The sequence below is a fragment of the Mytilus californianus genome, unplaced genomic scaffold, assembly GCF_021869535.1.
Source record: "Mytilus californianus isolate M0D057914Y unplaced genomic scaffold, xbMytCali1.0.p SCAF_7, whole genome shotgun sequence".
Taxonomy (NCBI): domain Eukaryota; kingdom Metazoa; phylum Mollusca; class Bivalvia; order Mytilida; family Mytilidae; genus Mytilus; species Mytilus californianus.
In genome coordinates, this window is record NW_026262723.1 from 111,305,238 (window position 1) to 111,332,778 (window position 27,541).

Here is a 27,541-nt window from a genome sequence, read left to right on the forward strand (position 1 = left end):
TTCAGATTGAGAAGGGTAATTATTGAATTATAGAGACACAAAATCATACTTTGTGTGTGTATGATTGCTGCCACTGTTGCTAAAGATTTAAATGATGCATATTTCTGCCAGATGAGCAATTCAGGAACCAGGAAGCCTCCAGTTTTTGTTATAGTCTCTCACAAAATGACAAATTTATGATTTACACATTCAATTGTCAAATACCTCCAGCATGGAAACTGGTTCTAGCATTCATGTGGAGATGAATATTAAAATAACAACTTGGGCTAATCATAATGTCTACGTGTGATGTAACATTTTCTACAGCAAGTTCACTAAAACTATAATTAAAATTGTCAGATACTTCAACTTCTTCAATAAAATGGTAAAAACAACTAACAGAATTATTCTTTAATATTTTAATATTATCAAATAATAAATTACATTTATAATAGTACAAAGAAAATAATTATGGACAAACCATACATAAATAATATCTAAAACATTCCTAACGAGCAACAGTAAAAAAAAAAGTAAACTAAAAACAAGAAGATAAGTTAATTGGTCACCATGTCTCATTCCCATTATAAAAAATACTTTGGATTTTTTGTTTAATATTTTTGAAAATACTTTTTCTCATTTCTTTGTTTGGTGAAGTGCAAAATTCCTGTTTTAACCCTAATTTAGCATATGTCCTGGTTTATTAAACAGTTCGCTTCATAATGGACATGTGTACTAAGTTTCAAGTTGATGTGACCATAAACAATCGTAAAACAAAATTTAAACCTGATACAGAACGGATGGACAGACATAAAGATCAGAAAACAATTTTTGTTGCTTGCGTAAGATAGTAGTCATTATAATTTTAACTATTACAAAAGAGTTGATTACAATTCAATTGAAGGAATTACAAAAAGTAGCCCATCAAAATTAGTCTTATATTGAGTGTATGAAAAAAATAATTCTAACTATTCTAAAAAGATTTAACATGTACAAAATGAAAAGGACAATATACTTTATTCACATTAAATATTAACAGACATTATACATAAACATAGTAAGCAAAACACTTCTATTATTAAACGAGTGTGTAAATGGCAACCAGTTTAAATTCATAGGTTATAGGTCAGATTACCCACTTGTATAGTATCAGTCATCCAAATATACATATTTCTGAATCATAATCTGGAAGCCATACTACTAATTTTTCATTCCTTTGTCTTTAAATGTTTTGAAAACCACCACTAAGGAACAGTTACTGGTAAGTCAAACAGGAATCTTATCAAAATTATGACTGCATTTGGACATCTAAACATATACCGGTACATGCTTCCAAAATGAAATGAAAAATTAAGTTATAAACTTTATTCCAACAAAATCAACTAACATTATAACCATATAAAACATTATCTCCAAACGAAGAAAGTTTTAGGAGGAAGGATGTAATAAGCTTGACAAGTCAGGGAAAACAAATAATTTACAGACCCATACTAATTAATACAAATTCTATCGTTAAAAAATATCTATTTATGCTGCTTATTTGTCTCTTCTCCAGGAGCATCGAAATAGGAGAAGTGTCCTATGTTCCAATAACAGTTCATTACTATACATCATGCCACTTCTACATTGCAGAAAATCTATGGAAACAGTATGCTGTATGGATAATAATTTTCTTTATTTAATGACCGGTATGTCTCTCCTCATGAAAAAGATGTTTCAAATCATACCTATTTTCAAAGAATTTCACAACTTGTCCTCCTACATATAGATATAATCCAGTCTATGACATTCTAAGAAAGTTTTAAAAAAAGAATTGCTATATTGTAAATACAAATGAGATTATTCTAAGAATGCTGAAGTTTGAGATTTGGCACATTTCCATGCTGCAGATATAAGTTTAGTAAATCCCGTATCTTTAGGTTTTTCTAGTCCTCGCATCACTCTTTGTTTCATCACAGATATAAATTCTTTATTACTCAGCTGGCCATCATCTAAAAATTAATAAACAAAGTTTAATATTCCAATATCTGTAAATTAAAAACAAAGCTTATGGTGTTCTTGCAAATGATCTTTCCCAGGTACATTTGTAACTTGGTTAAAGAGATAATAGTTTGTGAAATTCCTATTTTTAAAATTGTTTGTATAAACTTTGAATGGATGGTTTTTATACTTCATTGTTGAAAGTGTAAATAAAGATATAAAAAGAGCAAAGCCATTTATACAAAATTGTGTATTTTTTAAGATATTTCTAAGTCTATGTGTAATGTTACGGCGTTATAAGGTCCTTCTCAAGAACAAATTCTTTTACTTTTTAAAGACATAACTTTGGAATGGTATATATGGCAGTATTTCAAACTTGAACCGCATATAATAATATATAGCAATGTCTTGAAAATATAAGGTCTTAATGTAGAAACTGCTTATTTCAAAAGGATATACAGATTGACTGATAGACTAACATGGCAGCAGTTATAAGCCCCTCCAAAAAAAATGTGTGGAGCAAAATAGTTATTGCATCAATAGGTTGGTGGGTATCTTTAATTTTGAGGAAATAATCCATTTTGAGTTTGTTCAAATAATGTGTTGGATATAAGGCAAAAATGGTAAAAATCATCATTTAAGGGCAATAACTCCAATAAGGAGTCGTCTGACAATTTGGACATGTTGACTGATTTGTAGATCTTGTCTTGCTGATCATTTGTCAAAATTAAAGTTTATCTATATCTATAATAGTTTTAGTAGGCTAAAATGAAAAACAAGAGCAAACACACTGAAATATCTCGCCTGCTTTACTATCATTCATTTTATGTCGATAGCCCTAAATAAAAAGTTTTACTACAAGTATCACATTAAATTAACATGATCCGAGAAAATGAGGTCAAGGTCAGATAAACCAAGCCAGAAATACATGTTCACCTTACAATCATTCCATACATTGAATATAGTTGGACCTATTGCTTATAGTATAAAAGAAACAGACCAAACCATGAAAACTTTATACTGACCAATGAACCATGAATATGAGGTCAAGGTCAGATGAACCCTGCCAGACAGACATGTACACTTCACAATCATTCCATGGATCAAATATAGTTGACGTATTAAATATAGTATCTAAGAAACAAACTTAACCATGAAAACTTAACCTTGTTTACTGATCTATGAAATGAGGTCTAGGTCAAGTGAAAACTGTCTGACAGGCATGAGGACGATGCAAGGTACACGCATACCAAATATAGTTATCCTATTACTCATAGTAAGAGAGAAATTAACATTACAAAAAATCTCAACTTTTTTTTTTCAAGTAGTCACTGAACCATGAAAATGAGGTAAAGGACAAAGGTCATATGACAGAGGGAAACTTCATAACATAAGGCATCTGTATACAAAGTATGAAGCAAAAAGGTCTTCTGCCTTCTGAAATATTAAGCTTTAAGAAGTTAGTTAACGCCGCTGTTGCTGCCGCCGCCGGATCACTATCCCTATGCCGAGCTTTCTGCAACAGAAGTCGCCTATTCATAGTGGTTTTCAAAATAATAGTCAAAACTTGCATTTTACTCCTATGTTCTATTTTTAGCCATATCAGCCATTTTGGTTGGCAGGCGGGGTCATTGGACACGTTTTAAACTAGATACCCCAATAATGATTGTCGCCAAGTTTGGTTAAATTTGGTCCAGTATTTTCAGATGGGAAGGTTTTTGTAAAAGTTAACGACAACAACAAATGATGGACGCCAAGTGATGAGAAAAGCTCACTTGGCCTTTCGGCCAGGTGAGCTAAAAAGTTAAAAGGCCAAATAAAGTACAAAGTTGAAAAGCATTGAGGACCAAAAATTCCAAAGGGTTTACAAAATAATGTAATTTATCCTATAACCAAAGTTTTAAGTTGCAACAGTATCAGGTGGTAAATCAAAAGGTTTGGATTTGAAAAAAATACATGAGTAAGCAGCAAAGCATTCCAGCCATATGCAAAATTTATGCAATGTAAACCTCTTTCCCATACATGCCAACCCTTTCAATTTACAGAGTAAACTAGAATTTTTTATACAACCTATGGCCTACCAATTACAAATACAATTTATATTTACCAATTTCTTACATTGATTGCAAAAAATAAATAAATTTAATTATTTTTCATAAAGTCATTATCAATATTCATATGTTGTACTGTTTTTTAAAGGGGAACATAATGAAAAGAATGGAACAAAACATTACCAAATTACTAGATGGAAAAGTTGACTGTTGTTGAAAGATGCTTATAATATATATATATATTTATGTTCTCATGTACGGAACCAGGATTTTGAAAGGGGGGATAGGGGGCTCTCTGGCAAGCCAATGTTTGGAGTGATACTTGTAAAAAGTCTATGCATTTCTCATATATGAAGCTCCATTAGGGGGGCGGGCCCCTTAGGCCCCATAAATCAGCCTCTGATTCTCTTGTTGAGTTTATAGTTTATTTGTAAGGTCCATTTATAGCTAAAATAACCCTCTCATTTCACATCCAAATGTGCCCAGAATTCTTCATTCTGTCCCCCTTCCCCCCCCATTTTGAGTCATAAATGTTACATTTTTATTTAGTGGCATCACAAATTGAAGTACTTTTTTCACTTTTATAGAAATAAAAATACTTACTATTTTCATCAAATAATGTGAATACAAGGTCTACTAAATGTTCTGACAAGTCAACATGGGCTACTGTTTTAGCTACATGTACCAAGGTTTCTAAAATAAAATGATATTTTTATTACAGACTACTTCATTTTAAGACATAACTACATGTTTGAAGTGTTCAATGCTTGAATGTGTATAAAATGGATCTTGTTCATGATTAACTTTTAAACTGGTACTATTTTTGAAAAATTTCTGCTATTGCCCAGTGCCTACTTAATCTGGTCTTCTATGTAGATGTAGATGATTTTGTAATACTTGAAATATTCTGGCTAAATAAGAATCTTAGCACACCTCCTCCTTCAATGGTGAATCTACTGCATATAGTTTACATAAATACATTAGCCAGGTGAATACATTTAAAAGTGGAATCTGCAAAAAATACCTTTCTTAACCATATGATTTAAATCTAATTTTACCTTGATCTATTGATACACCTGCCAGATGATAAAAACTTAAAGCTGTATCAACATCATTTACACTCTTAAGGAACTTCCAAAAACTCACATACTCTTCAAATGTAACTCCCTATAAAATAAGAAAAAATATAACAAAATATTATATCAATGAAAGCTACAAGAGGAACATATGTTAATACAAGAAGGACTATTTTTTAATGAAAAGAAAAAAACAGAAACAAATATTGAAAGTAAATAACAAGCGAGTATTTTACATTTTAAGTTATATTACAATTTCCTCTGATAAATATCATAAACATATAAAACATATATATTTTTATACCTTTCCATCATCCTTGAACTTCTTTTTAACCCTTTTAACCATCCTGGATTTTTTGCTGTCTGGATATCCTGCGTAGGTTAGAAGTATGGAGGCAAAATCTTTCTCTGATATAGAACCATCTTTCTCATATCTCGGATCATATCTTGCAAACTGAAATTTAGAAAATTGATTTTATCCTGAAATTCACTTTTTCACTATAAAATTAAAATTAAACTTGTATAAAATACCAATATCATCTCCTGGTAGTCCTATAAAATAAGCCTTCATAGGTGCATATCGTTTGCTTTCCACGTTTTTTATCAGATATTTTTTTTTTACTATCAATGAAGAACCACATCCTTTCGACAGTTTTTATCAGATATTTTTTTACTATCAATGCCGAACCACGTGGTTTGGCATTGATAGTAAAAAAAAATATCCGATAAATCATCAAAGGAAGCGATATGAACCTACGAAGGCTTATGTTATAGGACTAAATCTCCTGGTATCCTACTTTCATTATTAGCAACAAGTAATATTCAAATATTAGTGTTTACATAACAGTTCGTTTCATATCCTCTCTGCATCAAAGCAATGTCAATTTGTATAAAAAGAAAAAGGCATTACTAGGAGCTATAAGACTACAAATTTTACTACAAATATTTAAAAAATTTCAGGATAGAAATAATATACATATAATGTCTTCAAGTCTAACTTATTTGTTTGTTTGTAACACTTTACATATTTTCTGACAATATACATTTATTGTATATATGATAATTACATTACATGTATGTTTTATGTGAATTGATAATTTTGATTGGCTGACAACAATCGCGAGAGACTACAATGTCATATTTTATTTTCTTATCAAAATACAACAGCTATGACTGCAAGTGCTAACCGTGACAATGTTAAAACAATACATTGAAAAACAAACAAAAAGCTTTATATAACTTTAATTTCATGGTTGTAGCATAAAAATGTAATTACAAGAACTGAATGCTTCTTTTTATAATTTTATATGGTTGTAAAAGCATTGATTATGCACAGATTTTTGATATGAAGCTCTACCACACTTCATACAAAAAGTGCTTTGGTCAACACTTTTACATCCTAATAAAATTATAAAAAGAAGCAATCAGTGCTATCTGGCAGTCTTCAATGTGATGATACACCTGTGTTCATTCTTTCAAAGTGAGTGAGCATGCAGAACTTTGATATTCTGTCAGTGACCTTAATTCACATACTACTTTCTTCTAAAGACTAAGTTCAAGTTCGAGGACTTTGTTACAACTAACCTAAATTTTTCTTCCGTTGACTTAACGAAATTTAAAACAAATGGGGAATGTTTCCCCTGCTTGCATTTAATGTTATAAAGGGGCATAACTAAAGAACTGTACAAGTGATGCTACCAAAATTCAAACTTGATCTGAGTTTTGTGGCAATAAGCATTGTGTATAAGTTTCATAACATTTGGTTGAGGCGAACTTAAGTTAGAGAACAGAAACGAAAAATTCAGCAATTTTTCCATTTGTAAAGGGGCATAACTCTAGAAAGGTAAAAGTGATGCCACCTTAATTCAAACTTGATCTGTGTTTTGTGGTAATAAGCATTGTATATAAGTTTCATAACATTTAGTTGAGGCAAACTAAAGTTAGAGAACAGAAACTAATTTTGGGACTTTCGGACAGACGGACGGAAAAGGGTAAAACTTAATATCCCCTCCGCTACGGCAGGGGCATAAAAACATGAGTGCACATGCTGAAATATCTTGCCTGGTATACTGATCATGATTGATTTTATTTTAAAAGTCTTTAAGATAGGAAAACTGACAATCCTAGTCAATTAAGGTTGGAGTCGAACACACTCTAACTTATTATATATAAAGCTTTATACAAGTATTTTGTGCCACAGCCATTGGATTAGTATCATTATGTCTTACAGTAAAATGTTTTATTTCCTGCAATGGTGGACTAACTTGAAATTGATCATCAGTACATTAACAGTTTTTATCATTGTTTTGTATGTAGACATGTCCTTATTTCACTGGTTATAACGTGTAAAACTTCAAGAAAGTCATTGCCATTGGAGGAGACACATAACTCATTCTTATGACATATATCATATATCCTCACAGGCAAGATGATGATGAAGCTATAAAGTTCCAGTGCCAAATATCACACAAGTTTCAGGATGAGAAATGTTATGTTATATGAATATGAACCCTTTTTTTTCTTTGTACTAGACTGAAACGCTGATGGTTTCTTTCTTCCAGGACACATTATTCTGACTCCAAGCTTACCAGTCTTTGCGCGATTTCCTAAATGTTGCATGCTTAGCAAAGAAAATTCACTGGCAAAACAAGACTACTATGATTTGTTTATACTCACCTCAATCCTTGGAGGGATGAGTGTGGACCTGACACTACTATGATTTGTTTATACTCACCTCAATCCTTAGAGGGATGGGTGTGGACCTCACAACACTATGATTTGTTTATACTCACCACAATCCTTTGAGGGATGAGTGTGGACCTGACAACACTATGATTTGTTTATACTCACCTCCTCAATCCTTTAAGTTATGAGTGTGGACCTGAGAACACTATGATTTGTTTATACTCACCACAATCCTTTGAGGGATGAGTGTGGACCTGAGAACACTATGATTTGTTTATACTCACCTCCTCAATCCTTTGAGGGCTGAGTGTGGACCTGAGAACACTATGATTTGTTTATACTCACCACAATCCTTGGAGGGATGAGTGTGGACCTGACAACACTATGATTTGTTTATACTCACCCCAATCCTTGGAGGGATGAGTGTGGACCTGAGAACACTATGATTTGTTTATACTCACCACAATCCTTGGAGGGATGAGTGTGGACCTGACAACACTATAATTTGTTTATACTCACCTCAATCCTTAAAACTTCTTTGGAAACTTCTGCTTGAAAATCTAAGAACTCTTTGACTGTTAATTTTTTATCTCCGTTTTGTCCAAAGAAGTAAGTCATTAATGCTGAGCTGTAATCCTTCATTACACTGCCTGTAACAGCATGATCTCTGTGTCGACTTCCCATGGTTGTTTGTGCTCTAACTATCTCTTGCACCTATATATATGTACAAACATCAATGTCATATCTGTTAAACAATTACTTCACAAAAAATTTTGTGCCCTATAGCGTGGATTGATTGTTTAAATAAAGACTTGTTTGAATAGAATACATTGGCCTGCTAGTAAAATTTCTTGCATGCCAACTGGAAACTTTAAAAGCCTGGTTTGCTAGGCCTTTGGGTTAAAGTAGTAGTCTACATTTATTCTAATGCATGAACATAGATTAATCACACTTCCACACTGCATTACACATAAGACTTACTTGTATTTACTTTGAAGTATAAAACAAATCTTTTCAATTTATTCTGTCTTGCTTTTGATGCTAGTCAGGTGTCTTGTGTGTCCAAGAGTTGAGAAAACCTTTTATTGATTTTTTAGCATGTCTTCCTCGACTTTTCCTGCTATCTCCTTTTGAAATTATACAAACTACTGAAGTGTATTGTTTGGAATTTGTTCCAATCCACTATTCTGTATTTTGTCAAACTCATATCAATATTTACCTTGTCAAATTCCCCTCTATCAACATCACCATCTCCATTCAAATCAAACATCTTAAAAGCAATCTGGAAATTTCTTGGGGGAGCTGTGACAAAGAATATATAATATGTTTTTAGCCACTTTATGTTCTTTAATATTGGTAGCAAATATGTGTTTTTTACATTCATTGTATTCTTTATTGGTAGTAATATTCCTTAAAGTCATTGTATCCTGTATATAGGTAGTATGTATCCTGTATATAGGTAGTATGTTTTCTAATATAGTGTTCTTGATTGGTAGTCCAGAAATGTATTCTCACATGATGTTCTCAATTTGTGTTCTTCTTTCTGACATATTGTTCTCTATTTATGTTCTTCATTCTGACATAGTGTTCTCTGTTTATGTTCTTCATTCTGACATAGTGTTCTCTGTTTATGTTCTTCATTCTGACATAGTGTTCTTTGTCCGTGTTCTTCATTCTGACAAAGTGTTATCTATTGATAGTACATTGTATTATTTTGCCTAAGTGTTCATTATTGGATCACAATTTCAGAATTTAAATTTAAAGTGTCTGTAGGAAATTATTTTTTGTGTATATATTAGAAAATCCTGCTTATATTGAAATTAGTTCACAAGTCAACAATTGATTTTTCAGAATCCAAAGGTACTGTTACACAATTATAATATCCTCTTTTCTTGTATATTATGTAACAGGGGTCATCTTAAAAATAATATTTGAATCAAGTGAATAAACTGACTACTAAAAGGGCAACATTTTCACTGTTTAACCAGCAGTGACTGTTGACAGGGTAGAATTTTTAGTGTTTAACCAGCAGTGTTTACATTTGATAGGCTATTAACATCACAGATGATCTGATAACCTACTGTTTTATAAGTTTCAACTCATGGCTAAATGCTTTTCGAAAGCCTGCAATCATTTCAGTGAATCTATCTTTGGCATGTAACTTACTTGACAAAACTGTTAGAAGGAAAATGTAGTCAGAAAAAGAAATCAGTCCACTTTCTCCCAACCTGTGAAAAATGCTATCTTCTCCCAACTCTGTATCCACATGCTTTCCACGCTAGAGAATAATATAAACATACACAAAACCATGAATATATTAATGTCTTACCCTGACATGTATCAAAACAAAAAAAAAACTTACCTAGTTTATGCTTCTAAAAAGTCATCTGATCAGAAATAGAAACATAGAATGATAAATTTCTTTGAATTAAGTAGATCATGAATAAGGATTGATTACTCAAAATCTTCATATTATTCTTCATTAAAATTTGTTCAAAGTTTCTGTTTCAAGTAACATATATCTGATGATGATTGTGATTAACAACCATAGTTTCCAACAGATCATAAAATATAGAACTTTAATACCCAATGTTTGTTCAAATAATTGGCCAAGTATATTATTTTTCAGATTTTTTTTAATTGATATGAAAATTTTCTCTTTTTTACACTGGTGGTAGCCATGTTTGGTGGTGACTTAGGGTAGAATTCTTTAAAAGGATAGTAAGAGCATTTTAAGCCAAAGTTTGGAATCAATTGGCTCTTTACAGGAGTTTTCAGATTTTTATCTCTCACTTTCTTATCATATTTTCTATTCTAAGAAAAAATGGCATCCATGTTTGTTGACAGATGTGGTCTTTATCCACAGATCTCAGAAAAGATCAATAATGTGTTATTTGACAGCTTTATGGTCTACGTAAGATTATACCATTAAACTCTTATTGTCAAGTTTCATTCCATTCTTATGAAATCCTGAATACCCCCTGCTGTCCTACATGTCCTAGTGTTATTTAGTAGAAAATAAGAATTACTGCTACTTACAGTGCATTTTTTTTTATTACGTGCATTCAGAAAATATTTCCAGCATTCATGGATCAACACAATTAATTTCAGCAAATAATTAAAAAACAATGTTTTAATGTCCCTTGCAAATGCACATAATTTATCTGCCAAAGGGCAATAATTATTTTGGGGTTCTTTTTAACTTATCATAAATATCCTAGGCACGAGATTGCTAACATGTACTTTCCATATAATTTCTATTTCCAAAGGGTAAATTCCTGACAAAAAGTGGGTCAGCACTCTTCCAAGACCTTGCTGATATAAACCTTCAATATAAAATTCATTAAAATCTGGCAAGAATTGTAAACTTGTTAGCGTTCTCATGAAATTTCCCATAGAATTTACATTTTCCAAGGGACATAACTCATGAAAATAAAATGCTTCGCTGGGGCGCAGCTTGATACGACCGCAGAGGTCGAACCCTGAACAGTTGGGGCAAGTATGGACACAACATTCAAGCTTGATACAGCTCTGAATTTGGATTGTTATTAAATATTTAACACAGCATAGGTTTCTGACACAGAAAGAATGTAGTCTAAGAACTTGAATTTTTTTAATTTACCTATTATGGTCCAATGTCCAAAATCAAAATACATGGTTAGATTCAGCATATCAAAGAACCGCATATATTCAATTTTTGTTAAAATCAAACAAAGTTTAATTTTGGACCCCAACTTGGACAAACTTGAAAACTGGGCCCATAATCAAAAATCTGAACACATGTTTAGATTCAGCATATCAAAGAACCCCAAGAATTCAATTTTTGCTAAAATCAAACTAAGTTTAATTTTGGACCCTTTGGACCTTAATGTAGACCAATTTAAAAAACGGGACTTAAAATTAAAAATCTAAATACACGGTTAGATTTGGAATATCAAAGAACTCCAATAATTCAATTTTTGATGAAATCAAACAAAGTTTAATTTTGGACCCTTTTGACCTCAATATGAACCAATTTGATAGCGGGCCCACAAATAAAAAATCTAAATTCATGGTTAGATTCAGCATATCAAAGAACCCCATATTGCATATATTCAATTTTTGTTGAAATCAAAAAAAGTTTAATTTTGGACCCCAACTTGGACAAACTTGAAAACTGGGCCCATAATCAAAAATCTAAACACATGTTTAGATTTAGCATATCAAAGAACCCCAAGAATTCAATTTTTGCTAAAATCAAACTAAGTTTAATTTTGGACCCTTTGGACCTCAATGAAGACCAATTTAAAAAACGGGACCCAAATTAAAAATCTAAAAACACGGTTAGATTTGGCATATCAAAGAACCCCAATAATTCAATTTTTGATGAAATCAAACAAAGTTTAATTTTGGACCCTTTTGACCTCAATATGAACCAATTTGATAGCGGGGCCCACAAATAAAAAATCTAAATACATGGTTAGATTCAGCATATCAAAGAACCTCATATATTCAATTTTTGTTGAAATCAAACAAAGTTAATTTTGGACCCCAATTTGGACCAATTTGAAAACTGGGCCCATAATCAAAAATCTAAATACATGTTTAGATTCAGCATATCAAAGAACCTCATCTATTCAATTTTCTTTGAAATCAAACAAAGTTTAAATACTGGACCCTATCTTGGACCAACTTGAAAACTGGGCCCATAATCAAAAATCTAAACACATGTTTAGATTCAGCATATCAAAGAACCCCAAGAATTCAATTTTTGTTAAAATCAAACTAAGTTTAATTTTGGACCCTTTGGATCTTAATGAAGACCAATTTAAAAAACAGGACCCAAAATTAAAAATCTAAATACACTGTTAGATTTGGAATATCAAAGAACCCCAATAATTCAATTTTAGATGAAATCAAACAAAGTTTAATTTTGGACCCTTTTGACCTCAATATGAACCAATTTGATAACGGGGTCTACAAATAAAAAATCTAAATACATGGTTAGATTCAGCATATCAAAGAACCCCATATATTCAATTTTTGTTGAAATCAAACAAAGTTTAATTTTGGACCCCAATTTGGACCAACTTGAAAACTGGGCCAAAAATCAAAAATCTAAATACATGTTTAGATTCAGCATATCAAAGAACCTCATATATTCAATTTTTGCTAAAATCAAACAAAGTTTAATTTTGGACCCTTTGGACCTTAATGTAGACCAATTTGAAAACTGGACCCAAAATTAAAAATCTAAATACACTGTTAGATTCGGCATAACAAATAAATAAATGTGATCAAAGATTTTACAAATCTAATGTGCCATACTGTGCAATTAAAGATTACTTCTTGAAATTTTTCAATATTTGAAATTTGAAAAAAAAATAATATTTGAAGAATAATTCTTTTTAATTTCTGAAATCTGAAATGAGAAAAAATTGACCCCCCACAATTTCTTTTTATCTCCCCCCCCCTTTTTTTCCCCAAAAAATTCTTTCCCTCAAGATATGGTCATAATCTCAATTCAAATTTCCAATGGAGTTGGCAACCATAATTACCCATTTAAATTTACCATAGTGCTAACTTAATCTATTTTATAATAGAATTAAAAATATAGTGTCAAATCTTTCATATGGATTTTTTTGTAAAAAAAAAGATGCAACATTTGTGTTTTAAATTATCTTTATTGTTCATTAACCATTACTTTATACATAATTTAAAAGCAGTGTAAGGGAGATAATTTCAATGATGTATTTGATTTATCTCCCTTACACTGCTTTAAATTATGTTTTGTATTAAAGTATTTGTCCATTAACCAGGACAACCTTGTTTTTCCCCCTTTTTTGCCCCTAATTCCTAAACGGTTTGAGCCATATCCCCCCAAAGCAAATCCTAACCTTCCCTTTGTGGTATGGAAACTTGTAGTATAATTTCAGAGAGATCCATACACCGTTCCACAGTTATTGTCTGGAAACTAGAAAATGCTTATTTTTGGCCCCTTGTTGGCCCCTAATTCCTTAACTGTTGGTACCATAACCCCCAAAATCAATCCCAACCTTCCTTTTGTGGTATTTAACCTTATGGTCAAATTTCAAAAAGATCCATTCACTTAAACTAAAGTTAGAGTGCGAAAACCAATGTGTCTTCGGACGACGCCGGACGACACCAGACGACGACGACAACGACAACGCCAACGTCATACCAATATACGACCACAAAATTTTTTTGCGGTCGTATAAAAATAATTGATCACCCCAGATTTTTTAACTCGTCCCAGACATTGCTGATACAAATTTTATTGCAATCTCATGAAATGTAGGTTTGAGAGTACTACCAATGCAATTTTCCATATAATTCAAACTTAAAAGGGCCATAACTCCTTTAAAAATAGTTTGGCACAGATTTTCTAACTTGTCTAAGAGATTTCTGAAATAAACTCTTAATTTAAATTTCATAAAAGACCAAATGGATAGACATACGTCTGTATTTCTATGTACCCATGCACTGGGTTTAGTTGAGGACAAAGATATAAAACATTTATCTACTTTTACCAAAATATGAGGTTAATCCATGAATGTGAGATTTTCCAAGCTAGAATTAGGCAGAGAAATTGAGCAAATACTACAAGATTTGGATAATTCTTCATCCTACTTAACATGCATGAAACATTTACCAATGGATGTTACTACTACAGTTAAGCATACAACAATCAATCAATCAAAATAGGAGACTGAAACATGGAAAGGAAAAAATATTAAAATAAAGGGATATTTATTCTCTATTTACTTCCCCACAAGTTATAGTTTCATTAACATATTCTATAAAATATTTATATACTCTTTATAGTTTCTAATCAGCTGTTGTTGATTATTTGGTCGAATATAGCTCCCTGTCCTTGTCATTTTCAGGAATAGGTCAAAGACAATATATATGTAAATTCTCATAAAAACCTCATAAAAAAAAACAGAGAAACATGTCTCCTGTTGAAAGGGCTAGGCAATTACACACTTCTACATTAACTATAATCACAGTCACAAATTCTAGTAATCATTATGTAAGACAGCTGTTTTACATTATTAACTTAAACTGTAAAGAAAATCCAAGTTAACTTTGTAATAAGGTAGGTCCTAATTTCAACATCAATGAGGAAAAAACATGTAACGAAAAATTTTTATTTTAAGATTCTTCAATTTCAATGCATTTTACTGCTGTTATGGTTGGCTGAAATAAAACATGCAACAATTCATGCATGTTTTAGTATAGATAGGACAATGCACAATCCTTTCATTTTTTTTTTAATTTAAACATGCCACATTACAGAAACAAGATATAAATATGATCAAATCACAGTCACTGAAAGGGATATATATATATATATACATATTTCTGAAAATAAGTTTTTGCTCAAAATAGTGAAAATTTATCATCAGTTAATAACAAATATTTTAGCAAAGTAACAAAGCAAAAAGCAGTAAACTGAATTAGAAAATGAGGGTTTCAATAATCCATGCTAAAAAAAATGCCTATTTAAGTATTTTCTACCTAGAAAAATTGGACTAAAAAAATTTTACAATACCAAAAGGTTTTATCAAAGAAGAATAACTATACTATATAATTTACTACATAAGACTTACAATACTAAAAAAAAATCTACTACAATTTACCTTTTTCATTTTGCTCATCTACAAAAAAACTTCCAACTTAAAACACCTCACAACATCTAATATATATATATATATAATTTTCAAAGATATTTTTAATGAACAAAAACAAAAGGAAAAGCACATTTTTTTCTAAATGTTTAACATTAGAAATTCAAAGATACAATTATAAAATTTGTTCTAAAATTTAAAAGATAAAAAATATATAAAAATGGATTATCAAAAATCCTCAAGAAATGTTAGTATAATAGAATGCCACTCACCAACGTTCTGAAATCATCCTTCTATTGATGTTAAACAAAGCACATTATTCAACATTCTTTTTTTATTCATATAGCAACAAACATCTAGTCAAGTCAGCCAAACAAATTCAACCTTATCTTTTTATTGCTAGCCAAGGTTTATAATCATTTATGGAGGGGAGATAACCTCTTACTAATGAATAACAAATATGGCCTATGACTAAGAATGATGCATTAAGGATGTTCGCTTGTCATGTTTTGGAATTTTTGTCAGATTTTCGGAATCCTCTGGTTTTATCCATTTGAATGCCTTACAAAATTTTGCCCACAAACCCCCATTTTTCTTTTTATAAATCTTTTACATGTATAAATATAAGGCATCTGTTAAAGTCTTATAAAATCTTTGTTATTTTTTGATAGTTTTTGAGAACTTAAACTTGTCAATGATAAAGCTATGAAAAAACAAGAGAGAACATTTTCCCGCCAAAATTTCAATGACTTATATCTAAAAAACAAGCACACGGACCTATATTTTTTTTTCGCTCTTTTGGTTCCTTTATTAGACCCCTATCAATATATTCTAGCGTTATGAAAAGCTTTTTATTTTGAAACTGAGTAGCGAACTTCCTTAAGCCTAATACTTTACATCTACATTAGACTAAAAAGCATATAACCAGTTAAGTCAGAGTCAGCCCACACAGAATTATTTAGCAAGTTCTGCTTGAACTGTTCATGTCACACGACGAAAGCTCAACTGTACATACTACTATGAGTTCCTGTAAGATTACAGAGTATACAAATAAATATATATACAGACTAACTATCAAAATATGCACAAGCTGACTGATTGATTAAATGGCTTTTCACAAAGTTTTAAATTTCATTTAGTTCTATGGTTGTTGGTTGCAGTACTATTGGAAGAAAACTAAAGTACATTGAATAGTTCTCCCTTTTGACAAGAAACTGACAGACTTTACTGCATATTAATGTACTTTGACCTTATTGTTAATGATATTAGTAATGATGAGCTGTACAGACAAACACAAACCATCTTACAATGCTACAAGCAGACATCAACATACATTTCAATAGGAACAATGTGATATTTTGTCAGAAATCAAGTTTTTATGATTAAATCAGTGTTTATATTGAACAGATTGAAAATACAATATTGATATTAAATAAATACAACATCACATGAAGTTTGTGAGTTGAAACATGTATTTTCAACTATTTAGAAGATAATTTTTTTAATCAGGTTAATCAATCAAAGAGTGATGGATTTCTCTTAAAAAAAATTAAAGGTCCCTGTGAATAAACTACATAGAGAACAATAGCTATTGTATTTATTCAATGGGACAATAGAACTGACAAAAGTTAAAATAGATTGACCAATAGGAAACGACTCTGTGGAAAAAAGTTTCATTTGGTTTGCAATAAGAAAATCAGAGACAAGAACAAGAAGTGAAAATAATACCTTGTGGACAGGTTCTGTATTACAAATCTAGAAATTCAAACTTAGCAAAAATAAAGCCTTTTATGGTACTTAAAATCAGCCAAATAAGTAATCTGTAAGAATATTTATATAACTACCAATCTACCTGTTTTACCAGAAATGTTATTTCATAGCTTTATAGAAGAGACAGAGACAGTTGGTTTGTCAGCTTTATCACTTTAAACTTTTGTAGAGATATCAAAGGACAATTGTTACAAAGTTTGAGTTCAGCTAACATAGAAATAATAGCCAAAGAGCCAAAGGTTTTTGTGAAGTTAGGACAGGTTACTAAAGACAACAGGGGATGACAATAGCTCAACCTGGCCTACTAAGGTGACCTAAAATGATGTAATAGTCCTTAAAATTCTGTATAACAATATCTTATGTCAAGCAAAATAATACAAATGAGAAAAAGGAATTAAAGCTGTGTATTTACCTAATTTTGTAAATAAATAACAAGGCATCTGCACCAAGGCTGCCTGATATACCCATTATCAATGTCAATGTGTAATACCACCATTGTTTTTCCCCTATTAGTCTTTGTTAAATTTGCACTTTTCAAAAAATTGTGCAGAATTTATCTTTGTTTCAAATAAAGAAATACTTGGCATGAGTAAAGTTTTATTCTGTCCAGTACTACAGACAAATTTTCACATACCATTTCATTGCATGTAAGAAAATAACCATCACTGGAAGTTAACAAATCAAATTTCCACCCCTTTCTTTCCTGTTTACAAGCTTTAGTAACCATGTAACCTCAAGTTTCTAAATATATAGAAACACCAAATAAAAAAAGAATGGTGCTTTGAAACACCCAAGATATATGTTTATGACTCAGATTTTTTTTACTGCAATGAAATGTAGGATTAATTTCCTACAACTGTCAAATTGGTGGTATTACACCTCAAAGAAAAACAAAAACTACTGCATTAACTTGTGCGCATAAATGATCAGAAATTATAAAATTTCAAAATAAAAGGCTTACAATCTCTAGAGTGTGAAACTTATGTACTAACACTAAGTGTTTTTTGTTTTCACAAATATTATAAAAAATATTAATTGGGTCTGATCTATTTATCAGACAGAAAACATAAAATGAAACTTCATTGACTTTTGTACCTGACAAAAGCCAACTGGAGCCATTGTAAGCTAACTAAAAAAATCATGATCCTCTTATAAACTCTCTTCTGTTTTTTTCTCATAATTTCAACTTTTCTTTAATATTGTATAACCCCCTCTTTTAGTCACTATCAGGGGCGGATCCAGGATTTTGGAAAGGGGGGGTGTAGTAATAAAGTTGGCAGAGCGGAGCGAGGCGAAAAAAATTTTTGGACCTTTTTTTGGCTAAAAAACATAAAATAAGTGTAAATGCATTTTATAGTTAAAGTGTAGGGGTTGGACATTTTTGGTGCCGTATTCTCTCCACCAATTGTCTATTATGAAATGATTGGATGGATCCAAAGCTATGTACTAATTAATATATTTGATGTGGGATTTGTCAGTAAAAAATGGACATGGAAAATTATCGTTTGTTGTATGGTTAGTTAGCATAACCTCAAAGATTTCTTGTTGTAAACAAGATATACGGCTATTCAATGAAATTTACAATACGACCGACACGAAGAAAGACAAACAAGCAATTTTCATCCAAATGTTTGGTTGAAATATTTTACCCAACAAGGGAAGTGAGGGGTTCCAAATCAACCAAAGGCTATGAATTAGTCGGAAATGACAATGAAGTTGTGAATGACGGTCAGCATATGGAGACATATAGGCCACACCCAGCAGGCAGGTTGCAGTCGGGCCTTGAAAAAGTATTCAGTATATCAGTTCGGCGAAACAGACATTCCGGTCAGATATGGGATTCACATGCAACCCCCCCCCAAAAAAAAATTACGCCCACTTTTTATTCATCATGTTCATTTAATGCTATATAATTCTGTTGAAAATATTTTTTTCTAATAGCAAAAAAGTGGACAAGATTATTGTTTTCAATCCAGATACGGCCAGAATTTTTGTTTAAGGCAAAAATCAGGGTCAGAATTTTTTCTCTTAAAAATCTCAGACTGCCCCCTCAGATCAAATGGTCCGTACCTTAGACTTTAAATCAATATCTATAGCTTACTGACTGGGGATCAGTATTCAGCAATGTTATTAATGGGCTGGGGCGTGTGGGGTTAAACATGTTTTCGTAGGTAAATATTATTGCTGTGGAACTTTTTTTTTCATGAGAGTGTAATAGAGTATTACTTTCTGTTGGGTGGAATTGTGAAATAGAATTCAATACGTTCTTGCTCAATACTTTGTCACTTTGAAGGCGTCGTGCTTGTCATCCTCAGCCTAAGCAATGTGTTACTGTGATTTGAATTTCAAAATGACTGAGTGACGTTTTTTTCGAAGAACTGGTCAGCTCCACCGTAGAGAATCACATGACTTTGACATAATCAATAATATATTACACTAAATACGAGCGAAAAATATCTTTATAAGTAAAGAATTGTCGCATAAAAATTAAATACACGGGAAATGGCAAAGTTCACGATGTCTAGTCTGATTAATCATTTTACAAAAAAAAAAAAAAAAAAAGTTCAAGCAAAGGGGGGGCGTACGCCCTCTACGCCCCCCTCTGGATCCGCCACTGACTATACAGTCTCTTTTACTATTTTTCTTAAAAGAAAAAGCATCAAAATTATTTACATCTAGTTACCACTATGTAATAATTGTAATTTAAACAATTACCTGTGGGTCATACTTCATAAACTGATCTAAGCCTAAACCTAAAATAAAATAAAAACAATGTTTTCTTTACCATGTTTACAGCATGGAGACAATATATATTTACAACCTTTATTAGTCATGGAGACAATGCTTTAAGTTAATCATTATGTTGTTATTAACCTGAGACTCCAATATGAAGCTCAAGAAAAAATGCTTTTGAAAGTGTCTGATCTTTATTGGTTGTTCGTTGATGTAACTATTGTTATTCTAAAAACTGAGATTGAAATGGGAAGGAAGAGATGTAATAAAAAATTTTACCCTGCCACATGTTCATGTAAAAATAAAATATATGATTGCCAATGAGAAATCTATCTATAAAGACCAAAGGACAAAGATGTGCACAAGTACAGGTCACCAATATGCCTGTCAGAATTCAGTTTTGCATTAAAGGCAGATCTTGTCTTTTCTATGTTTATTTTATTTACAACTTTTATTAGTCATGATGTCAAGTAGTTTTGCAATTTGTTTATTGCTGAAAACTGTCTATTATCCCCTAGATATCTTTTTTTGTCTATTATCCCCTAGAGATCTTTTTTGTCTATTATCCCCTAGATGTCTTTTTTGTCTATTATTCCCATGATGTCTTTTGGTATATTATCCCCTGGAAGTCTTTTTTGTCTATTATCCCCTTGATGTCTTTTGGTCTATTATTCCCTAGATGTCTTTTTTGTCTATTATCCCCTAGATGTCTTTTGGTCTATTATCCCTTAGATGTTTTTTTGTCTATTATCCCTTAGAAGTCTTTTGGTCTTTCATCCCCTAGTTGTCTTTTTTGTCTATTATCCCCTGGATGTCTTTTTTGTCTATTATCCCCTAGATGTCTTTTTTGTCTATTATCCCCTAGATGTCTTTTAGTCTATTGTCCCCTAGATGTATGTCTTTTTTGTCTATTTTCCCCTAGATGTCTTTTGGTCTATTATCCCCTAGATGTCTTTTTGTCTATTATCCCCTAGATGTCTTTTTTTGTCTATTATCCCCTGGATGTCTTTTTTGTCTTTTATCCCCTAGATGTCTTTTGGTCTATTATCCCCTAGATGTCTGTCTTTTTTGTCTATTATCCCCTAGATGTCTTTTGGTCTATTATCCCCTAGATGTCTTTTTTGTCTATTATCCCCTAAATGTCTTTTTTTGTCTATTATCCCCTGGATGTCTTTTTTGTCTTTTATCCCCTAGATGTCTTTTGGTCTATTATCCCCTAGATGTCTGTCTTTTTTGTCTATTATCCCCTAGATGTCTTTTGGTCTATTATCCCCTAGATGTCTTTTTTGTCTATTATCCCCTAGATGTCTTTTTTTTGTCTATTATCCCAAGATGTCTTTTTTGTCTATTATCCCCTAGATGTCTTTTGGTCTATTATCCCCTATATTTCTTTTTTGTCTATTATCCCCTAGATGTCTTTTTTTGTCTATTATTCCCTGGATGTCTTTTTTGTCTATTATCCCCTTGATGTCTTTTGGTCTATTATCCCCTGGATGTCTTTTTTGTCTATTATCCCCTAGATGTCTTTTGGTCTATTATCCCTTAGATGTCTTCTTTGTCTATTATCCCTTAGATGTCTTTTGGTCATTCATCCCCTAGATGTCTTTTTTGTCTATTATCCCCTGGATGTCTTTTTTGTCTATTATCCCCTAGATGTCTTTTGGTCTATTATCCCCTAGATGTATGTCTTTTTTGTCTATTATCCCCTAGATGTCTTTTGGTCTATTATCCCCTAGATGTCTTTTTTGTCTATTATCCCCTAGATGTCTTTTTTTGTCTACTATCCCCTGGGTGTCTTTTTTTTCTTGTATCCCCTAGATGTCTTTTTGTCTATTATCCCCTAGATGTCTGTCTTTTTTGTCTATTATCCCCTAGATGTCTTTTGGTCTATTATCCCCTATATTTCTTTTTTGTCTATTATCCCCTAGATGTCTTTTGGTCTATTATCCCCTAGATGTCTTTTTTTGTCTATTATCCCCTGGATGTCTTTTTTGGTCTATTATCCCCTGGATGTCTTTTTTGTCTATTATCCCCTAGATGTCTTTTTTGTCTATTATCCCCTAGATGTCTTTTTTGTCTATTATATCCTAGATGTCTTTTTTGTCTATTATGATGTCTTTTTTGCCTATTATCCCCTGGATATCTTTTTTGTCTATTATCCCCTAGATGACTTTTTTGTGTATCATTGGGCTGCTGTCTAATTGATGTATACCCCACGTTTGATTGATACTGACCAGCTGGTTCTTATAAGATTGCAGTCATGTCAAAATAGAATTAATTCAGAAATTTTAGCTTTGTTCATATTATTGCAAAAATTATGACAAGATAGGTTTTGCTAAAAATAACTCACATTTTAAATTTTGACAGCATTATTTGTATGCATCATTTCCTGAAATCTCAATAATTAATCTTTCTTTTTTGTCTATTTTTCAATAATTAATCTCACAGTTTTGTCTATTTTTCAACAATTGCAATAATAAATGCACATAAAAAATTTCTAAATTTTCAGTAATCAACAGATTAAGTCAATATATATGATTTTTTACTTTAAAATGAATGTATACCTTCTGGTTGTTTCATTCCTGGAGTAATAGACCTTACAAAGTCTTCTGGTGTCATATATACATCTGACGCTCCATTATGATGTACCTTCAGTGTAGCAAAGTAACGGAAAATTTTGTCTGGAGTAGAGTATGCTCTAATACGATTTTCATATTCAATAACCTACAATAAAATTACAGAAAATTTTATCTGCAAACTCAACAGGGGAAGGCAAGGCACATACTATTAATGATCTCCAAATGGACATAGCAAAAGAAAATCAGAGAGCTTAAAGAAAGTTAAAAAATATAATGCAGATTTTAGTTTGGGATAAATGATCATGATCTTTTATGAATATTTGTAAAAAAAAACATATTAGATTTTCTTTGTCTAATTCTTTTATTTTAAGAGAGATAGGGGAAACTGGAAGAAACTTTGTACAGATATATACAATCAAAGTATTCAAGAAAATTCTCCTTCATTCCACTTCCAGATTGGCATCCCTTTATACAAATAGTTAACATTGTCTCCGCTGCCAGATTAGCATCCCTTTATACAAATAGTTAACATTGTCTCCGCTGCCAGATTAGCATCCCTTTATACAAATTGTTAACATTGTCTCCACTGCCAGATTAGCATCCCTTTATACAAATAGTTAACATTGTCTCCACTGCCAGATTAGCATTCCTTTATACAAATAGTTAACATTGTCTCCACTGCCAGATTAGCATCCCTTTATACAAATATCTTACATTGTCTCCACTGCCAGATTAGCATCCCTTTATACAAATAGTTAACATTGTGTCCTCTGCCAGATTAGCATCCCTTTATACAAATATCTTACATTGTCTCCACTGCCAGATTAGCATCCCTTTATACAAATAGCTAACATTATCTCTGCTGCCAGATTAGCATCCCTATGTCTTGCATTTTTCTATCTGACCTTTAAGTTATTTATGTATCGGCAATAGATATGAAATCAGTTATAAACTGGATGCAGTATATACTTGAATCTTAATATTGGGAAAAAACAATACGTGTCAAAACTACAGCTTTAATGAGGATGAGAAAGTGGTCAGTTTACCCTTCTATCTCTAAAACCAACTTTCTGTGCCTTCTTCCGTTTGCCTTCCTCTACCTCATCAGAATCTCCTTTGTCAACTTCTTTTGATGAGGCATCCACTTTTCCAATCATTTCTTCCAAAACAGTTGGTCTAAAAAAACTTACATTTTTATACATGAAGCAATAGAATGTTTAATCTTAGATCAAAGATACTGTCTGACTATTCACTAAAACAACACGATGTAAATGTACTGGACATTTGTTTGTCTTCTCTTTATACAGATCTAATACCAATGATATAATTCAAACATATGATTTTATTATAAAATTTACTTAAAATATCATTCATTTTTTATAATGGTTTAAATGTATATGAGAGTTTTCTTTTTAAAAATTCAAGGAACAAGTAGTGAAACCAGCATGGATACAGGTAATTTTTATCCTTAGTACTGTAAATTCAGAAATTATTGCAAAGTTTTTAATCATGCTAATATTGCCACTTGTTGAGTATCGCAATAATAATAGCCCACATTATGATATCTGATACATCTTTCTGTATTTATCTTTTCTTAAAATCACAATAATAAAACACTCAGTTTTTTTCATTCTTCAAAAATTGCAATAATTTCTGACTTTTACAGTATCATTAAATTTTGACTAGAAATCTTAAAGAGTTTTCTATTGAATAACAAGCTGAATTACTTACCCTCCAAAGAGAACAAAAAACATTGATCCTGCACAAAATATATGGGTGAACCACTTTAATTTGGACCATGATCTTGTTTTTTTATGACCAAAGTTAGAATATCCCGCTGGTTTTTCTGCTTTCTCCGGTCTTAGAGCCTCAGAGTGAACATAGCAGGAAGGATGGATCCTCCACAACAAATGATTATTATTATTTCTATAAGGATAAATAAATCTAAAGGAGGCAGTATTTGTATTAAATACAACACCGATAGTTTTTCTTTGGGAAAAATTCACCAAGCCTTTCACGGTTATTCCTGTGGATCTGTACATCTGAAATAGCAAAAAGTATAAAAAGTGAATAGTGCATAACTAAACTGAAACTTTCAGTGAAAGACAATAAATTAGATTAGGGTTGGAAAATATGAGGCGTGGTTTTAGCAAAATTATTATTTTAAAGGAGCTCCTGAAATATTTCAGTACCTTCATAACTTGAATTTGGGATATTCATAAATCATTGAGGACCTGAAAACAAATTATGGAGGTGCTGAAATATTTCAGGAGCTCCTCATATACAATAATTTTGACTAAATCTGCACCTCATAGGAAAACACTCAATTTGTTGTGAGAAAAGAGTGCAGTCATTAACTGTCAACCCAATCCCTTTTTTATATTTTCTTATGGTTCAGTGGCTGTTGTGTGGCAAAAACATCTCGAAAGCTATTGGCCAATACTACTCCATCAGAAATCTATACGACTTGTACCGATTTTGATGGCTACATGGCAGCTCAGACAATTCAAGCCTCCACAAGTAGGTTTAGACCAGTCATATCGCCATACCCCTGACCCAGATGTGCCTGCTAAGACTAGGATACCACGTGCTCTTTCCCGTCTTCAGTTACATAATAAAGTTGGGGAAAACTATTGACACCACGCAGACCCAGTCGCCGCAACACAACAGAACAGAACATTGCTGAATCAGAAACTGATCTTTGAATTATATTTGGACATTGATAAGTGATTCTAGAGACTTTTTATTGGAAAAATTGTGATAGGACGTCATGCATTTAATTTTGTCCGTGTCCAGAAGACTAACAGAACATTCATTAAGATTTATTTTTCTTAAAGACTTGTCTTCGTTTTAAGTTTTCTATGTATCCTAAAAAACGTGTTCCTGGGGAGGAGATAACTAATCATTTATTAATGTACTGTGTATATATACATTTCAGGTATCAGTCATCCTTATAATTGAAGATATAAACCTAGGAAGATGTTGACTCTCATTTAATTAACAATATAAATCTGTTAAGACAGGACAAGTTAGAAAAGGATGGACATTCTTTGGTAATATAGTCTAGAATAAATTTTCTCTGCTGATCAAAAAAAGAACGTTGTAAAAGAAAATGAATTTCATCCTCAACATCATCAGAGAAACATCTGTCACATATTCGTTCTTCAAAAGGCACACTTGGTTTAGTGTAAAGCCCAGTTCCAACCTTTAACTTATGGTTTCTTATTCTGAACTTTGTGTAGTTTTTCTTTTTTTTAAGTCTTGAATAAAATCTAGATATTTCTTGCGTTCAAATAAACATCTAAATTTTAAATATGTGCGTAGTTTACCATTTTCCATGATCAACTTATGTCTTGTATCTGCACATTTATCTTATCTGTTATGAGGTTCGTATTGGGGGTTACCTTCATGATGAATAACGGTAAAAAAAATTGCCAAATGACATTAAAGGTAATTTTTGGTGCATGAAGATAAAATGTACATCTTCTTAATGACGATAAAAAAATCAACTGATTTTGACTAATCACATGAAATTCTTTCCAAAATAAACGGATAATTATTTAAGACCTCTGATGAATCACGATAGGGATATTTTGACAAATCACGATAAAATTTTAACAAATTTGACGCCAACTGTAGCGGAAAATGACTGTTTGATGCCTGACAGTAAAGGGCTTTCCTACCTCTGGCTCTGTTATAAACGTATTACGAATGCTAGTCGTTTCGTACCTGGTCGAATTGTAACTACGTTGATTTGTAACTGAGACGTTTCGTACCTGGTGTGATTATATATGATAATAAAGTGCGTCTCTATTAGTTTGAATTAATTATTTTAAATCAAACAGTTAAAGAAAATATATATTTATATATAAATTAATTAACTAGTTTTGTCTCTAGAAGTGTATATATATCTCTTAGAATTGTCTATATATGATTATTGAAGCCAAAATAAATTGCTCGTCTTTTGTTCTTGTTATTATTTAAAAATGATCAAAGTGTGCATCTAATAATAACTTTGTAAAATTATATAAGTCTTGACGAATTTGCGCTTTGGTGTTCCTTCTGTAGTGATATAGGCTCCAACATCGACAGACTAAAACAAGAAACATGAAAGAAACAACTTATGATAGAAAAAAAAAGAAGATTAATAAAGAACTAATCAAAATAGAGATGAGTGGTGTAAAGTATTGGAGACATCAATGCACTTGGCAGAAGACTAAATAATACTTTGATAAAGACGGGGTACATCTAAATGATGATAGACATTTTAAATTCTTCTGTTCTATTCGTATGTGTGCAAAACTGTACTTGTAAAGTGTAAAATTATGTGCAATCAATTATTTAATAAATAAATATAGATATGTATACATCAAGGATTTGTTTAGTCTTACTATACAAATCCTTGAATAAGTAGATTTAAGAAGATGTGGTATGAGTGACAATAAGTCTTTTTATTATTTTTAATCGAAACATTTTTTCCATAACCTACAACTCGTATCATGATATATTGTTATAAGGTTACGAAACGTCTCAGTTACAAAACGAACTAGTTAGTTACGAATCGACTAGGTACAAAACGACCAGGTTACGAAACGACCTGCACCCATATAACACTTTTGGTATTTAGCAGAATTTTGTTCCGAATGACCCTTGTCTAGATCTGTCTCTGAATAACCGTCACACAACAATCACTTTTTAACTATGTCGTCAAATTTTTTAAATTGAGATGTCAAATTTTACGGGAACTTGATGGGGCCAAATTTGCATACAACCTACAAGTGTAAATGTAAGTTTTTGAAGGATAATTATAGATATGAACAGAAATTCAGGTAGCTTGCTAGCACCTGCCCCGTATAATTTAATCTGTGATTTCTTTGCAAAATTTGAAAGATAGTTTTAAAACACAAGATATTTGCATGCAGATACTGCAGCCTTACTTTCAGTCACCAGCTCCTTCAAAAATTAGCAGGCATTCTCAAATTTCGTTCCCCTTTGCCTAGGGCAATGTTTTGATTAATCTGAGTTCTTTGACAACTACTGAGTGATTTGGATTACTG

General features: G+C 31.6%; 1 protein-coding gene across 5 annotated transcripts; it reads right to left on the reverse strand.

Annotated features, from left to right (window-relative positions):
* Positions 1 to 383: 383 nt before the first annotated feature.
* Positions 384 to 27,528, reverse strand: LOC127708572 (calcium uptake protein 1, mitochondrial-like). Of its 5 annotated transcripts, XM_052213545.1 has the most exons (14): positions 27,422 to 27,528; positions 24,216 to 24,526; positions 23,531 to 23,660; positions 22,470 to 22,629; positions 19,888 to 19,925; positions 15,675 to 15,695; positions 15,415 to 15,432; positions 9,938 to 10,049; positions 8,991 to 9,073; positions 8,291 to 8,485; positions 5,391 to 5,540; positions 5,069 to 5,177; positions 4,614 to 4,703; positions 384 to 1,970 (listed from the first exon to the last, which is right to left on the reverse strand). In XM_052213545.1, exons 2-14 carry the CDS (start codon positions 24,524 to 24,526, stop codon positions 1,819 to 1,821), a joined length of 1,569 nt encoding a protein of 522 aa, XP_052069505.1. In that variant the 5' UTR covers positions 27,422 to 27,528; the 3' UTR covers positions 384 to 1,818. The 5 variants fall into 5 exon arrangements, with proteins under 5 accessions (XP_052069505.1, XP_052069507.1, XP_052069506.1 ...); XM_052213547.1 differs by lacking the exon at positions 15,675 to 15,695; XM_052213546.1 differs by lacking the exon at positions 15,415 to 15,432.
* Between the last annotated feature and the right edge of the window lie 13 nt (positions 27,529 to 27,541).

Bases quoted from the DNA above. Each gene is read 5' to 3' on its own strand.
- LOC127708572 (XM_052213545.1), bottom strand. From the start codon at position 24,526: ATGTACAGATCCACAGGAATAACCGTGAAAGGCTTGGTGAATTTTTCC. The intron at 23,661-24,215 runs GTAAGTAATTCA...AAGTTTTTTTAG, and splicing joins TTTTTTGTTCTCTTTGGAGG to ACCAACTGTTTTGGAAGAAA. The intron at 4,704-5,068 runs GTAAAATTAGAT...ATTTTATTTTAG, and splicing joins AGGTGTATCAATAGATCAAG to AAACCTTGGTACATGTAGCT.